General features: G+C 38.4%; 1 protein-coding gene across 1 annotated transcript in view; it reads left to right on the forward strand.

Moving 5' to 3' along the window:
- Nucleotides 1–338: 338 nt before the first annotated feature.
- CTSC (cathepsin C) overlaps nucleotides 339–16,682 on the forward strand; it is a 41,208-nt gene continuing 24,864 nt past the window's right edge. The window contains exons 1-2 of the mRNA XM_001363308.4: nucleotides 339–727; nucleotides 3,288–3,433. Of these exons, the coding sequence (XP_001363345.2) occupies nucleotides 550–727; nucleotides 3,288–3,433 (324 nt within the window). The 5' untranslated portion in view covers nucleotides 339–549. The remainder of the gene's footprint in view (nucleotides 728–3,287; nucleotides 3,434–16,682) is intronic.

The following is a 16,682-nucleotide window of genomic DNA, read 5'->3' on the forward strand; positions in this document are numbered from 1 at the left end:
TCAGATCAACCACTCCCTTCCTCCCTCCTAGACCGAGTATTAAGAACTTGAGTCCGTGGGTGTTCATTCCCGGTTCCCAAGTCGTAGCTGCGTGGGGTCCTTTGGAAGCTCTCTAACAGGAAAGCAGTAGCCTTCCTAGCTGCTGGTCCAATGTAGCCCATTTCGACCCCTCCCACTTCAGCAGGTCGAGAGGCCGCCCCAGACCAGTGGGGCTGGCTGAATACATCTGCCCGACTCTCCTACCTTGCTTTCACATAGCCAGTCCTACTCCCCAAACGTTGAAAGAGGCGGGTCAGAGGAGCCGAGGAGTGAGGGTGGGGGTGGAGGCGGCGCTCATGTGACAGCCCCTCCCCCATCCCACTACAGTCTGGCCCCCACCGCGTGATCCCTCCCGGGCCTCCAGTTTTCCGGCCCCCTAAAGCTGCAGAGCTTTAAATTCCGCGCTAGGAGGTGGGCTCATTCCCGACTCTCAAGCAGCGGGCCCTTGGCTGTACTCCCATCTGAGCACTTTCCCCCGGAGTACCCTGCGCTGCCTGCCTACTAGTAGGGATGGGGTTGTGTGGCTACTCGCTGTTGCCCGTCCTCCTCTTCCTGCTCTCAGGGGTCCATGATGCCTCCTCCGACACTCCCGCCAATTGCACTTTTGATGATCTGCAGGGTACCTGGGTCTTTCAGGTGTCCGAGGGTCGGGGGCCAAACGACAATCGAATTGACTGCTCTAAGCCGGGTGAGTGCCTGAAACCACCTCCTCCTTCCTTTTCTGGAGAATGTCTCCTTCCTCTCCTGACAGGTGGTGAGGCCCATTCTCTTTCCCTGTCCCTTCCCTCCTCCTCCCTCTCCCCCTTTCATTTTTCTCTTTCTTTAGATTCTATGAAGGCGAGTTTATGAAGAGGCCGCACCAGAAAGTTCTAGAGCACTCCCTCACTATCTAGACTCCTCTTTTTGCTAAGGCGACTTGCCGCCCCTAGTGCCCCTGGCTTTGGGACCTGAGCCCTTAAACCTCAGGTCAAAGAAGGAAAGGGGAACCTGCTGTGTACTTTAAAAAAAAAAAAAGTTTTTGACCCTTCAGTTTCTGAAAGATCCTATGTGAATCTGCTTCCTTCTCAGTCAGCAAACATTTATCATTCATCAAGAGTCTATTATATGCCCAGCTGCATGCAGAGTACCAGGAATTCAGAGGAATGCAAAAAAAAAAAGACAAAAACAACAAGACAACAACAAAAATAAACAGGCAAGCAAAAATAAGAACCACTCCAAAACAACAAAAAAAAATTTGTCTTTAAGGGGCTTCCACTCTTAATTGCATTCCTCTGGAACTTGGTATATCAGTGTAAATTGAAATCTAAACGCATCTTCTCATCAAAATGCTTATCCTTTATTAACTTCATTCTTGTGCCCAGCAGTCTTGACTTCTGGGTTCTTCAGAGAGCTAGTAATTTCTCTCCTTTCTCCCTTTTTCATTTTCCCCCAAACCCTAGGATTTGGGGATAGAGTCTAGGAATTTGGAATATGCGGCCTTTTTTGATACTATCTTAGGAAATTTCATAAAAGATAAGTGGCTAGTTCCCTATGACAACCTGGTCAGATATGAGTTTGCCTGGGAAAAGAAATTAGCTAGAAGATACTTGAGGACTCAGCAGTGGGAACTTTCACATATTAGATTGGCAGAGATAGAGGAAGGTGAAAATGAGGAAACTGGTAGTTTTGGAATTTCCAACCCCAAGAAAGAATTTATTTATAAAACCCTTGACTTAGAATCAATATTAGGTATTGGTTCCAAGGCACAGGAGTGAGTAGTAAGGGTTAGGCAAAAGTTATTTAACAATAACTTGTCCAGGATCCCACAGCTAGTTCCTGAGGGCAAATTGGAACCCAGGACCTCCTGTCTCTATCCACAGAGCCTCCTAGTTGACTTCAAATCACTCAGTTTCTAGCAGATCCGGTTAATCTGGAAATGCTTAAGAGTTGGGTCCTCTTAATAAACTGATGTCTGAGGACCAAATTAAGTTCCAAAAATGATCACTTAGAAGACTGATCTGCAGTGGATGAATTTTTCTTGTCTAATACAACTCAAAAATTCACAAGAAGCTGTAAAGTTTAGCAGAGAGAGTGTTAGAATTAGGCCTGGGTTTTTAACCTGCCTCACATGTGCCCTAGCTGTTTGGTTCTAGACAATCTACTTGAGCCTCATTTCTGTAAAAATTTTCATCTATAAAATGAGGAGTCTGAACAAGATGGCCTCTAAAGGGTCTTCCAGCTCTGGATCTATGATCCTGTGGTCCAATAGTCTATGCAGCATTTGTGAACAAGATTTGTGTTTGGTGGCAAACCCTGTTTTTTCCCAAACCCTGAGGTAGGTGATATTATCCCCATTTTACAGCTGAGGAAAATGAGGCAGTTAATTAAATGACTTGTCCAGTGTCACACAAATAGGAGGTCACTGAGGTGAAATCTTAATTCAGGTTTTTCTGACTCAAGCTCTAGCTTTCTAGCCATTTTGAATGAGGCCAATGACTTTATGTAACTGTACCTCAAATGTCAAAAGACATCACCAGTCACATCATTTTGGTCCTCTTTGAGGACAACAACCAATCATCCAATGCCACCTATTTCCTTTCCTGTTGTCTTTCTAGGACCTGACTTTTTAGCTTCATTCATTTCTCCTTTGTATTTATGTTTTTGTACCTCTAACCTTTGTCACTCTCTCTGTTTAATGTGGCATACTAGACAGGACTGAGAATATAGAGGCAGAACACCTAGGTTCTTGGTTTTTTTGTTTTTTTTTTTTAATACCTTCTAACTTGGTGATCTTGGACAAGTCCCTTGATGAAAGTTTTCACTAGGCTTTGCTAGCCCTTGCGCTTAAGAGAGAGGGTTTTCCATAAGATTGATATAGTTGAAAGATTGTGTTTCAGGGGACTTAGCTATAAAGGAGGCTCATATTACATTTTCTTTTTTTAAAACCCTTACCTTCCATCTTAGAGTCAATACTATGTATTGGTTCCAAGGATTAGGCAATGGGGGATTAAGTGACTTGCCCAAGGTCCCACAGGTAGGAAGTGTCTGAGGCCACATTTGAATGCAGGAACTCTTATCTTTAGGCCTGTCTCTCAATCCACTGAATCACCTAACTGCCCCCTTATCTTATTTTTTTTTTAACAGAAGATGAAGAAAATCCAATCTAGTGAATGGGAGGAAAGCAGCTTGATTAAGATGAACAAAAAAATGAGGAAGATTTATTACTGTCTCTTAAGTGCCTAATTTTTTTTGCTACTTCTTTTCCCCAGGGCCACCAAAAGACAAAATGGTAGTACACCTGCAAAAGTTAAATGTGGCACAAGATGACTTTGGCAATTCTGGCATCTTCACCATCATTTACAACCAAGGTTTTGAGGTGGTCATAAATGACTACAAATGGTTTGCCTTCTTCAAGGTCAGTTTCCTTAACAATTATTTTCTTATTTTCACTGAACCTTCTGTTTATTACCTGTTCTCTTTGTTAACATAAAAATTGAAAAGAAAGTCACTATTTTAGATACTAATCTCCCCAAGTATAGCTAAAACAGGCATGTCACCTTATCATTGTTTATATAAAATTAGAGTTCATAAATAGTTAAATGTAAACAAATTAAGCTCAAATTATTTTTAACTGTACAGAGTTATAACTACATTTTTCTTCACAATTTGGTAAGTGTTGGTACAACTTTCCTTTCTAATAGTAAAGTCAACTCTTTCCCTTGTCTGGTCTCTTAAAAAACTATGGATTAAAAACAAGTCAATTTATTTCTGCTTTACTATCTCCACCTCATTTCTCAGAACTTTATGTTGTGCTTCTGACAGACTTTTATTGATCTGATTGCCTTTTTTCAGTTATGTACAAAACAGAGTATGAGAATAACTGGGGAAAGGATTGTAAGTGATTCCAGAAGATAGTGAAACCCAAAGATTCCTTCAGTGTGGTATTAATTAAACCAAAGGGGGAAATTGGATCAGTCTAGTTAAATTTCTCCTCACACAGACAGGCCTGAACGATTGATCTCACTTGCCATAGGGAATCATATTACTTCCCTCAGTAGAAGTTCTTAAATAAAAGTTTCTTGAAGATTACAGGCTGTAACCCAGATGGCAGTCTTATCCACATGTTCTCTTTTAACTCAGAAACAGCTGTCCATTCAAATACAGTATTACTTGGTCCAAGCAAATTAGATCCACAATGCTGAGAATAGCTGTTTCTTACAGCACATAATGTCAAGTAAACATAGGCCTCTGGCAAAAGGCTTGCAACAATGAGCTCATCTGAAGATTGTCCAGATAGAACAGCCAGCATTCAAGAAGCAAAGAATGCATGGGAAAGTGACAGAAAAAGATGTCAGTGACCACAGAAGCCCAAGAGAATTTCACTGTGGAAAGTGCACGATTCCCTCTCATTGTATGACCTTCCCCTGCATACTAATGCTAACAATAGATAAACATAGCCTTCTGGCATTGGAGTGCACCTTGGTGGCTATTCATCCAAGCCACATATACATTGTTGGGGATATAAAGAGAAATATATGGCTATGGATATATTCACATGGGTAAATAGAAGCATGAACATTATATGTATAAACATGTTATGTGTACATATACACACATATATTCAGGAAAAGATAACTAACAATATGTGAGCAACACTTTAAGAGAGAAACTCTTGACTTCCACCAAAGCAGAAGACAGCCACTACAGGATGGAGAACCACATCATTAGAAAAGTCATTTAACTTTTCAATTTATTCATATGTAAATTGGAGAGAATAGTCATAATGCTTCCAGGGTTATGGTAAAGATCAAATGAGAAGTGTGTAAAGTTCTTTTCAAACCTTAACCTATTAGTTAAATCATATCTCAATTATGATTCTTAAGGAAAGGCAACAATTCCAAAGAGATAAGGCCATACTTACAGTAAAGAAGGTAAGGGTTACTCTCTGCCCTCTTTGACACAAACCCTTAGTTTCCTTCAAGACTCAGCTAAGGGGTCACACCTTCAGCACAAGGTCTTTCCTAATCCATCCTGCTATTAACCCTTTGCCCAAATTGTGTGTGTGTGTTCCCTTTATACATTTTAAAAAAAAATCTTTACTTTCTGTCTGAGAATGGATACTAAGCTTCATTTCTAAGACAGAAAACTGATGAGGGTGAGGCAATTGGGGTTAAGTGACTGGCCCAGGGTCACACAGCTACAAAAAGTCTGAGGCTAGATTTAAAATCAGGACCTCCCATCTCCAGGCTCAGCTCTATCTAAGGAGCCTCCTAGCTACCCCTCCTATATATGGTATATGTCCATCTTGACTGTTTTACCTCTGTATCCTTAGCTGCTTGGCAAGAGGAAGGAGGTGCTTAGTAAGTGCATGTTGATTGATTGAGATACTTCCCCTAGTAACTTGATAAGTTTATAGGTGAAAAAACAGCAGGTTCTCTGCATTGGTAGAGGGTGTTACCTCTCTCTTCCCATGAAATCATGTGTCTAGACTAAAAGTAATGGTCAAAATTATATCATGAGAAAATCAATTGAAAGGACTGGAGAAGAGCAGACTTAGAGCTGAAGAGATGATCACTATTTTAAAGTATTTGTAAAACATTCTTCTGGAATAGAAAGTAGACAACAGCATACCTAAACCCAGCAGACAGAATCAGGACAAGAGTGTATCAATTAGAGGTAGGCAGATTTCAGTTCAGTAGAAGGAATCACTTTTTTGCCATTATAATGTATAATGAAGAACTTTTTGAACATTAGTACATCAAAGCCATTCAAAAATAAAAACTATCTAATGGAGTAGGGAATTATTGACCCATCTCCAGAAGTATTCAATTCAGGTGATTTCTCATCAAGAATGTCCCAAGAGAATTCCTTCACATGTAGCAGATTGGATTAAATGACCTCTAGGATCCCTTTTGATACTTAGTATTTTATGATTTTATGGGTCTTTTAAAGCTTTTTTGAGCAAGGTGGTACATGAAACTAATTCCCTAGGCTCTGAGGAGAGAAGGAATAGGACATACATTTTTTTCCCTACTGTCTGGCAAGGGATATTCCTTTTTTTTTTTAAACCTTTACCTTCCATCTTAGAATCAATGCTAAATATTGGTTCCAAGGCAGAAGAGTGGTGAGGGCTAGGCAGTAACAAGTGGCTTGCCCAGAGTCACATAGCTAAGAAATTGTCTGAGGCCTGATTTGAACTCAGGGCCTTCTGGCTCTAGGCCTGGTTCTCAATCCACTGACCCACCTAGATGCCCCCTGGCACATTCCTATACTAGATCTTACTCTTGTGTTTAAACCTTATTAAGGTTTATCCTGGTCTTATCTGAAAATTATCTTTTTCATGCATAGTATAGTCAGGTTCAATTAATGTGAATAAGAAATCTTACAATGTAGCCATATTATTCAGATTTTTCCTACATAATTCATTTGGGCTGTTACCTATGACCATATTTTAAATATTTGTAATGAATAGTGTGAATTTCAATACAAGTGACCACTTGGGATTCCTTATTCATACTAACGGGACTATATGTATAAGAATACACCCTCACCCTTCCTCACTAACCTAACATTAGTTTTAACTTTGAGAAAGTAAAGCAAAATATGTTTTTCCTTTCCTTAATGTGATTTCATCATGCAAAGAAAGAGCCTTGGTTTAGGAAAAATGGTTCTGAGCAGATCTCTGTTGAGAATCTATGTCACATTGGGCATATCGCTTTCTCTCTCTAGGTCTCCATTACTTCATAGATAAAATGAAGGAATTAGCCTAGATATTCTCTAAATTTTCCTTTAAGTCCAAATATTTTATGATAGCAAATCAAGATCAAGCCTATAGGCATGCATGTAGGCCAGCCTATAGTCTCTGCCCACCTATACAGTTATGTTTTGTTGGAGAAGAAAGACAGAAGTTATTTCTTAATCTTGTGCAGCGGTTTAATTATAAATGATTTTGAGGTAAGAAATTATTTTTATGGTATTTGCTTTTTTAGAACCAAGTGTCTTCTCTTAAAAGAATGTGTTCTGCTCATAAGCAGCCAATGTTGTATTTTTTTCCTCTTAAGTGTATTGAGTTTGCATATATCTGTTACCAGAATCCCCCTAAGGTTTGTAGAGAAAGAAATCATGGAAAATAAGCCAAGTCCAAGACTAGATAATGCTTTTCTAAATTACTATATTTCTAAATTACTGAAATCTAGAAAGTTCCTTTGCCCCCTTTTTCTTTTGTTAATGTCACTTCCTCTTAATGGTAGGGATGAGAGAAAGAACTCAGAAACACAATGTTAGAAAAGAAGGAACTCACCATTTTCATTTTGAGAAATGAGCCAGCTGGAGAGGAGAACAGGAAGAAAATCTGCTATACAGAAAATATTTTTTGGTCATCCTTTGCCAAATCTTGTTCTTTTCTAATTGAGACTTCATTTGAGGTGAGACTTATTAAACACATTAGTTTGGATCTTCTTTTGGGGTGTGACCTTATGTTTACATTGCTGCTTTCAGTAGAGTGGATTATAAATACCACTTTGGAGCTCATTTCTATTTGAAATCCTACACCTTTAAAGTTACACATTATTTTACACATTACCTAATATCAGCACAAGAGATATCAATCTCATGCATTTTTTGGTACTAGATTTACCTGAGTCCCAAGTATAAGTTTTCTGGCTTTCCTGGTTCAGCAGAAAGGGATAACAATTCATCCTTTTAAAATCTACGGTTTTGTAAAGAGAAATGATTCCAGAGTAAGCAAACCTTTAACGTAACACAACCTGTAGTTGATGGTAGTTCCGGTTCTTAATTTTAGACTCATAAAGACATGCTCAGCATAATTCAGATGCCAGAAAATGCCCAAATTTGCCTTTCATTATTCGCCTAAATAACAATCTCATAATGCCTTACCCTGCTTTAGCCATGCTTTTCTTAACCTGAATTGTAAAATTTTCTTAGGATGTCACTGATTTTATGAGTCAGTATTTCTTGCACGTGGGGACTGTGGGGAAGTATGATTTGAACATCTGAGGAACAACCTGGGTGAGCATTATTGACATATTTTACCTTTCTTACCAAATAATATAATGCTTGTGTCTTTTGCATCTGATTCCTTAAAGGGAGAGGGAGAATGAGGCTTAATAGCTTATGCTGCCTTCCTTATTTGTTCTTATCTATCAGTGAGTTGTTTATAGCCATTCTTCTCAGCCATAGCAAGCTCCAAACAGCTTACAGCATTCAACTTGCATAGGTGTGCAAAGGTATTCAATAACTTAATTATTTAAGTATGATTCTCATATTAAAAGAATATATGGAAAGATCTTAATACAAGAGTCATGAGGGCCCTAGTCCTCAGGGAAGGCACCAGGCTTTTTTTAACAGAGAGCCTTGAGACATTGTAGAACTGCCAAGACACCATCATAGAATTGCAGCCAGATACTGTATTCCCTTATATTTCTACAGATCTCAACCCCTGTCCTCAGCCAGTTACACAAATCTGAGACGTTGGCCCATCTTATTGAAAAAACTGGGGAAGGGTATATGAAAAGAGAATATTTTCATGATAAAACTTCCCACCAGAATCAAGTCTTAAGAACTTCCACTTACAACCTGTGTAAACCTTGGCCAAATTAGAAAGTTTCTGAGAATCATTTTAGCTCTAAATCAATTATTCCTTAACTTTTTTCAAGAGTTAGTTATATATGAAACAAGTCTGAACAGTAGAGTGGGCAGAGTCATCAGAAAAAGAATAAGAGAGAAGAAGAAAATAGATCCTCCTCCTGCTTATCCAGCCATGCATCTGTAAATAATCACTCTCCCATCCTTTTCCTCTCATTTCTCATGTAGCATTCATTAATATGAGGAGTGGGTAGTGGATAAGGAATTCTGGGGAAAGTGAGAGGGCAGATGCTAATGCCTCCCATTAGCCTCCCTTCCCTGCCCAGCAGTGACCAATCAGTTTTCTCTATCCTACTCACTAGGGAAACTTCTCTCAGGGAGCAGAGAAAAATCTTGGGCTTGCTTGAAGGGAAGAAATGTCCCAGTGCCTGAGAGTCCCAAACTAGCAAGCACTAAGCTCATAGGGTAGGGATTGTCCATTAAACAGGAAAATAGTGTTCAGACTGTAGCCTCTTTGCTGCCTTTCAGGAACATTCAGCATTAGGTCAGATTAACATCACATCCACTAATCAGCTTGTGCATATGCATGTGCTACTAGATATGAAATACTGCATGCTCAGTGTTGCTAACCCTCGGGTGGAATGTCACATCATGCAATGAAAAATGCATTGATCTCTTCCTAGTATTTTTACTAGTTAAGCATGAAGATCACTGGGTTGGGCACACATTAACACACACTAATTAAGGAAGCACCTAATCCATATTTGCCATAAGTAAGTAACTCCAGTTTTTATTGTCTTATAGTTATTAAATAGAAAAACCATTCTGGCATGGAGCCATCAAAGTTGGGGTGACACCTTTTAAGCAGAGGCAAATTGGGAATACTGAGGTCAAGAGTCAAAAATCTCCTGCTATGCAGCTGAGGTGACACGACAGAGAACAATTTGTACACACGGGTTTTGGGAAAGGGATTGGTGGTCACTCATTCATCTCTTCAGCTACTCCCCTGCAATGTGGAATGCAGCAGGAACCAAGCTAGTATCTTCTTTGAACATGAGGGATGGCTTCCTGCTCAGCAGTTAGAGTTTGAAGAGCAAGACTCTACTGAGTCACCTCTGTTTCACTACTTAAAGGTCTAATGAAAGGAAATGAATTGAAAAACATTGAACTTTTTTTTTCTAGTTGAAATAATTTCTCTTGTCTATTTCTGGCTGTGGAGATTTTACTTTATTTAGTCTGATTTCCAGATAGGAGTTTAGTGGCCTTACTTCATTTGAGTTTTATCTAGTTCCTTTCCTTAAATGCTATAGAATCTGTCATGTGTAAGCTTCTACTCTGTGTATATGTGAGCAATTTGGCTGCTGAAAAGAAATCATTAAACTTTTGAGACCAAAAATGAGCTGTTGTGTCAAGAAAAAGGATGAAATCAACTTAGAAAAGATGTCACAATCCTGAAAAGTGCAGGGGGAGGGGGACATTTGTGCATGAACTACTACTGATGGAACTTATTGTGTGAAGAAAGAGTTTTTTCTGTTAAAATGTGAGGACCTAATAGACAAATGAGGGGGATATATTTGAGGGCAGAGAAATGATTAAAGCCTCAGGGCATTTTAGTCCCTCAGCTTTTTGTCATATAATTACTTTCATATTTAGAGAGGTTAAAACATAATTGTAAATCAAAAGCTATGTGGAGATTGGGTTAAAAGAAGACTAATGGCTTCATAACTGACAGAAAGTTGGATTTCATGGGCTCTATCTCCTAAGGGAAAGCTGAGTCATTGACCACCAGGAGGCTCAGATTTGAGTGGTGAAGAATCCAGAAGGAGAGGAGCTAACTGAGCTTTAAGGCAGTAGCAGGAACTAAGTGAGAAAGCTCTAGCAGAAACTGAACTGATAGGAAGGATTCAATTGCTGTATTTGGAAGATGAATACGGAAAGAGAAGCATTTTATAGACTGGCTGAAGAAATAAATGAGAGCTTTCTTAGAAGAATGCTGAGCTCTTTAGTGCCATCTTAAGTTTTGGTTGTTTATTTTTAAACCTCATCTTTCTAGAGTCAAAACAATATATTGGTTCTGGGGCAGAAGAGCAGTGAAGACTAGGCAACGGGGATTAAGTGACTAGTTTAATGTCAGACTAGCTAGGAAGTGTCTGAGGCCAGATTTGAACCCTGGATCTCCCATCTCTAGACCTGGCTCTCAATCCACTGAGCCTACTAGTTTCCCCAAATCTAGGTTATAGAGAGTAAAAACCTCTCCAAGTAACCAGCTGCTCCCTTCTTCTTTCTCTGGTTTGTATGGAAGAAGCAGCTGGAAAAAGAGGAGATGTGAGGTCAGAGAGATGATTAAGGCCTCAGGGCATTATAGTCCCTCAGATTTTGGGCTTATAATTATTTTTATATCTTGAAAGGTTAAAATATAATTGTAAAGCAAAAACCATGGAAACTGAGCTAAATAAAGACTAATGTTTCTTTACTGACAGCTACATGGCACAGTGAACAGTTCTAGATTGGAGTCAATAAGACTCATTCTCCTGAATTCAAATCTGACCTCAGACACTAGTTGTGGGACCCTAGACAAGTAACTTAATTCTGTGAGCTTCATTTTCCTCATCTGTAAAATGAAATAGAGAAGGAAATGGTAAACCCACTAAGTTCAAAAGAAGTCAAGAAGAGTCAGACAATAATGAACAAGTATTTGGCTAGAAATAGATTCTGACAGCTGATCAAACAACAAAGATTCCTACTGGAGGAAGGATTAACTGTTTGATTGCCCTGACTGTTGATCTATGAGTTTATTTTTTCAGCTACTGATGACTGAATAGATGATAGAATAGAATTATCTTGAATGAATATCTGACCGGGTTTCTTCTTACTCCCTGAGAAGTTTTACAGTTCTTTGGCTTAAAGGATCTGTTGGCCATTAACAGCACAACACTTTCTCTGCGTTTTTTTAAAGATGATTACTAAATAGGTTGTCATCGATTTGTTAGTTTGAGAAAAGGAAGTGGAACATTTTCTCAGCAGGGAACCGTGAGGACCAGAAAGTAGGCAGCTAGTACTGAAGTGACTTCCTGTGGGAGAGATTTTTCTCGAAAGGACCTTGCTTACCAGTTCTTGTAGTCAAGAGTTATGAGTTGCTTCAAGCAAGGGGTTTTTTCCTCCTTCATGATAGGTTTCTATTTGTGCTGACATTGGTGGGACAGTGCGATCCAGGTTTATGTGTAAACTGTGATGTATTGATTTTCTTTCATTTGCTTTATGTTGGGTAACGGTGATGTTATGATTATTGGATCTTTTTCATTTATTGTTAAATAAATATTTTGTTTTTAAGAACTAATGGTGTCATGGTGATTGATTTTTGTTTAGTGGGGGAAGTCTATCAATGGAATTTCACTGACCTACATTGGTGAGTAGTGAAATATATATCCTCCATCCTTAAAAAGGTAACCATTAGCTTCCTAAAAGATTTTGAGTCATTGCCACTCAGTAATAGTCCATCTCTGGGAACTCCAGATTTGCTAATAGGAAAACAAGTCAGCCTAGAGGGATATTGGTGGCCACATCTCATGCCAAGGTCTACATATAGAAAAAACAAGGCTGGGAAGTGATTCAAACCATCTTCTGACATTCTGTACCTTTTCACAGTCACATAGCAAATCTGCCTGAAGAAGGAGCAGAGATGTTGAGGAAGGAATATTGGAGAAAAAAGGTCCTAATTGATTTTAGGGAGGAGAGGAGAGATTTCCTTTGGCACTACTACAAGGAAGGAAAGTCCTGTTTAGGGAAGGCAGTTGAAACTAATTAGATTGCCAAATGTATGGAAGAGTTGATGACTTGATTCTAAATCCAGCCAAGCTAAGAGCTAACTCTATCTGTAAATCACATCCCTCCTTGGATTTCGGGATCTTCTGCCACATGATTAAGTTGAAATTGATTATTTCTGGGAGTTGCTGGAAGAGAATGTGAACTAAACTGAATGGGGAGAAATGATTTAATAGGAAAAAACCACTTTATCTTTATTGTTTAGTGTTACCATACTCATTTCATTTCCTCATTCCCAGAAATGGGTTCTCTTCTTCATCTCCTCCGCTTAGCATCCTAGTGTCTCTTTAATGCTCAGTTCAGGTATCTTAGGCCAGGTGAAGCTTGTGTGAATTTAATATAAATTGTACCCCTTATTCCACTTGAAAACCCATTTTGATCAATATCAGCCCCATCCTTTGACTGGGCATCTGGTGGTTCCCTGGCCACTTGGCAGGTCAGGCTTTATTTATTCATTCATTTGTTTGTTTGTTTTATTTATTCATTTGTTGGGGGTGGGGACCTGGCTTTAGTCCCATATTGCTCATAGTGGCTTAAAGATCAGTCTTGGACTCACACTGAGGTTAAGTCTGCCCAACCCCAGAGGGGCAGGGTGACCTAAATGACTAGTGTTCAGATCTTGATGCACAGAGGCCAGAAATTCTTTCTGGTGAATGGAGACAGTCTGGCAAATAGATTAATTTGGCCGGCCAGGTGAATATGTTATTCTTTCTGTATAATCTTTACTAATAAATAATTATAAATTAATATGTAGTCTCCAGAGAATTTTAATCATAATGAGCTCCTGATCTCTCTTGATATTAATGTCCTCTTATCTCCTCAAATGATCCTGTCTGTATTTGTTTACAGATTGATTTTCCCCAGTAAAAAAGAATGTCCTTAAGGGAAGGGACATTTTTTCTATTCATTTGGGTATACCTAGGGCCCACTTGCACAATAATAGATGGTTAATAATGGATTGTTATTTTGGATTTAAAAAATAAATACTATTCCATTTGGCTACTATAATTAGAGCCTACATTTATCTAACATGTTATTAAGTCCTTGAATTTTTGTTGGGTGTTATAGTTTAGAAAGTACCTTAAGGGCATTATTTCACTTGAGCTTTAAAACAACCTGGTGAAACTATCATTGTTATTATTCCCTTTTTACAGATGAGAAAAATCAGAGACCATAAATAACTTATATGGATCACCTAGCTAGCTATTAAATGGTGGAGCAGAAATTTCAACTGAGACTTTAAGGACTCGAATTTTGTTAATCCTTTCCAATCTATAACTTGAACTTTTCTAGAATTGGAGAGTAAAAGATAAGTCATTAGGGGAAAGAAATAAAGACTTTAGGCTCTATCCTGTGTTTAGTAAACTCTTCTGGTAAAACCAAAATTCCTTGTTTACTTCACCAGCTGATGCCACATACTTAAGATAAGGATTAGTGAATCTCTTGGGTAATGACACATTTATAATGAAGATGATTGCTTAAATGCATGCTCTGTTAATCATTTCAGTGTCATAGGACAAATTTCTTAATTAAGAGACCAATGTCCAGTTGCACAGATAACACATTTTGCAGGAAATGCCTATTCATCAATATCCTATGAAATTAAAGTAGAGGCCATTGTGATCACTATTTTGCTATTTACTTTGGGACCCTGGGCAAATTGTCCTCTCTGGGTCTCATTTTCTTGACCTGTTAAATGAAGAGTATAGAGGAGACAGATGCCTTTCAGTTTGAAATCTTTTGAATGTATTTTTGTTTTTGCTATCTCTCCTTTCTCTACTCTTTGTTTTCCTGTGATTTTGTTTTGATTACCCTATGCAAATAAAATTGCATAAAAACAAATTACTTGCTTCACTGATGCATATCTGTATTTGGCCTACAACTTAGAGCTAGGTTGAGTGACTTGGTCATGGTTACCCAAGTAAGGTTTGTCAGGCAAGATAGGAATCTAATCCTTTATGTACTGCCTTTCATTGCCTCTCTCGATATTCTGCTTTATCACAGTAGCCAAACACAGGACTTTTTCAGACATTTTCATTTTCAACTAATCACTCAACCCTAATAGGCTAGGTTATTCTCACTAGATCATTCTCTACCTACCAGTGCTAGATGATAGGTCAATTTCTAAACCTTGAAACTTTAGAACAGCATAAATTGAGAAAAGTCCATTTCCTTCTGCCAGCCTGAAAGATATTCCTGCTGCCTCTATGATTGTGAAATGAATACTGGCTTAGTGACTTGGCTGTTCTTTAAGAGATATTGGGCACTAGATGTATCACAATTGGGGAAAATTAGATTAATTCTGTTGTAAACCATCAATTACTATAAGGGAATGGAGACTATTCTAAGCTACAAAAGCCCTTTAATTTGTCCATGTACCAAAATGTTCTGTATTTTATCCAATTCAGAATCAGCTATGGCACTGACCTTATAAAGGACAATTTAAAAACAAGTTTTTAATGAGACACAAAATTAGCCCTTTAGAAGCCCAACTGATAGAAGGCTTCAAAATATGCATAGAAGAAGAAAAAGCTGGTCATGGACTGACTTTACTGGTTCTGAGGAGGATTCACTTCATGCATTTCAATTATTCCTAGAGTGCAAGCTGACTGGATCACTCCGGTAGGAAGAAAACCTTTCCTAAAAAAATCAACAGGTCACTTACCCTTAAGATCCCTCTTCTATAAGATTCTGCAAAGTGGGTGTAGGGAGCATGTGTCAGAAAGCAAAACATAGATGGGGGAGGGTTTTGATTTAGCTTCTAGACTCAGCTATGCTGCTGACTTGTCCTGGGTCTTGGGTGGCTCTAAGAGTAGTCACATAACCTCTAGGTTCTATTAGGAGCACTGGACTAGGTGATCCCTAACATTCCTTCCTTTTCAATCCTTCAGTGAGTTCTTTGATAAAAGACTAACCTCATTTTGGGAAAGTTATTCACAGGCACAGTGAGTAGAGCACCAGGCTTGGCAACAAGGAAGACCTCAGTGCAAATCCATCCTTAGTCACTTACTATCTGTGTGATCCCAGGAATCATTTAATCTCTCTTTGCCACAGTTTTCTCATCTTTAAAATAGGTTGATAATAATAATGCCTACCTAGCAGGGTAGTATTGAGGATCAAATGAAATAATTTTGTAAAAAGTACTTAAAACAGTGCCTGGAACAGATTAGGTGCAATATAAATATCTAGTCTCCTCTCCTTCCCTCGTATTGCATTGTATTTATTTTGTGAAATATTTACAGGTTACATTTTGATCTGGTTTCAGACAGATGGGAGTGTCATGAGCCACACGTTTTAAACAGCTTTGCTGTGAGCAACTCTAAGACTATTAATTGAAGAGAAGGAGTTGACCTTCATTGGTAGAGGGAGTTTCCTCACCTGGGAGTTCCCTACACCAGTGAAATCACAAGTTCAGTCTCAATCCCTATCCTTGTATTAAACAAGTTATTAGAATTTTATCTGGAATTAGAACCCAAGTCTCCTGTCATCCAATTCCACTTTACTCCTATACCAGGTTTTTGCTTTTTTCAATTCTATTTATAAAATTGTATTTGAATATTTTCCAACTTGTTTGAATCTGCAAGAATCTACATTGCACTGGTATAGCCTTTAAGGTCCACACAGTGATGGATCCTATTGGAGTGGGATATTGATTGAGGATTAACTCATGTAACATGGTTCATTAATACTGAACTTATGATTAGGTCAAATTCACATGTCTCTTTCACATACATTATTTTCTTTCTTCTTTTTTTTTTTAAGTTGCATGTAGGAACAATTCTTGACAATTGCTTTCTGGCATTTTGCAAATCAGATTCTCCCCACTCCAGGTGGTAAATAGTCTGATATAGGTTATACTAGTGCTTTCATGCAGTATGTATTTTCATAATGTTCATGCTGTGACCGAAGATACATATCATATATAATAAAAAAAACTCAAAGAAAATAAAGTGGAAGATGGCATGTTTTGATCTGTAATCAGAGTCCAACAACAGTTCTTTCTTTGACTGTGGATAGCATTTTTCATTATATACCCTTTGTAGATATTTTGGAAACTTGATTTGATGATAATAGTTTAGTCCTTCACAGTTGGTCATTGTATAATATTTTTGTTACTATATACAGCATTTTCCTGGTTCTCCTCCTTTTACTTTGTATCAGTTCATATGTCTTTATAAACTCATCCTGGAATTGCTTATGGAATAGTAGCATTCCCTTACAAGCACATATAGTTTGTT

This window comes from Monodelphis domestica, chromosome 4, assembly GCF_027887165.1.
Source record: "Monodelphis domestica isolate mMonDom1 chromosome 4, mMonDom1.pri, whole genome shotgun sequence".
Classification (NCBI taxonomy): Eukaryota; Metazoa; Chordata; class Mammalia; order Didelphimorphia; family Didelphidae; genus Monodelphis; species Monodelphis domestica.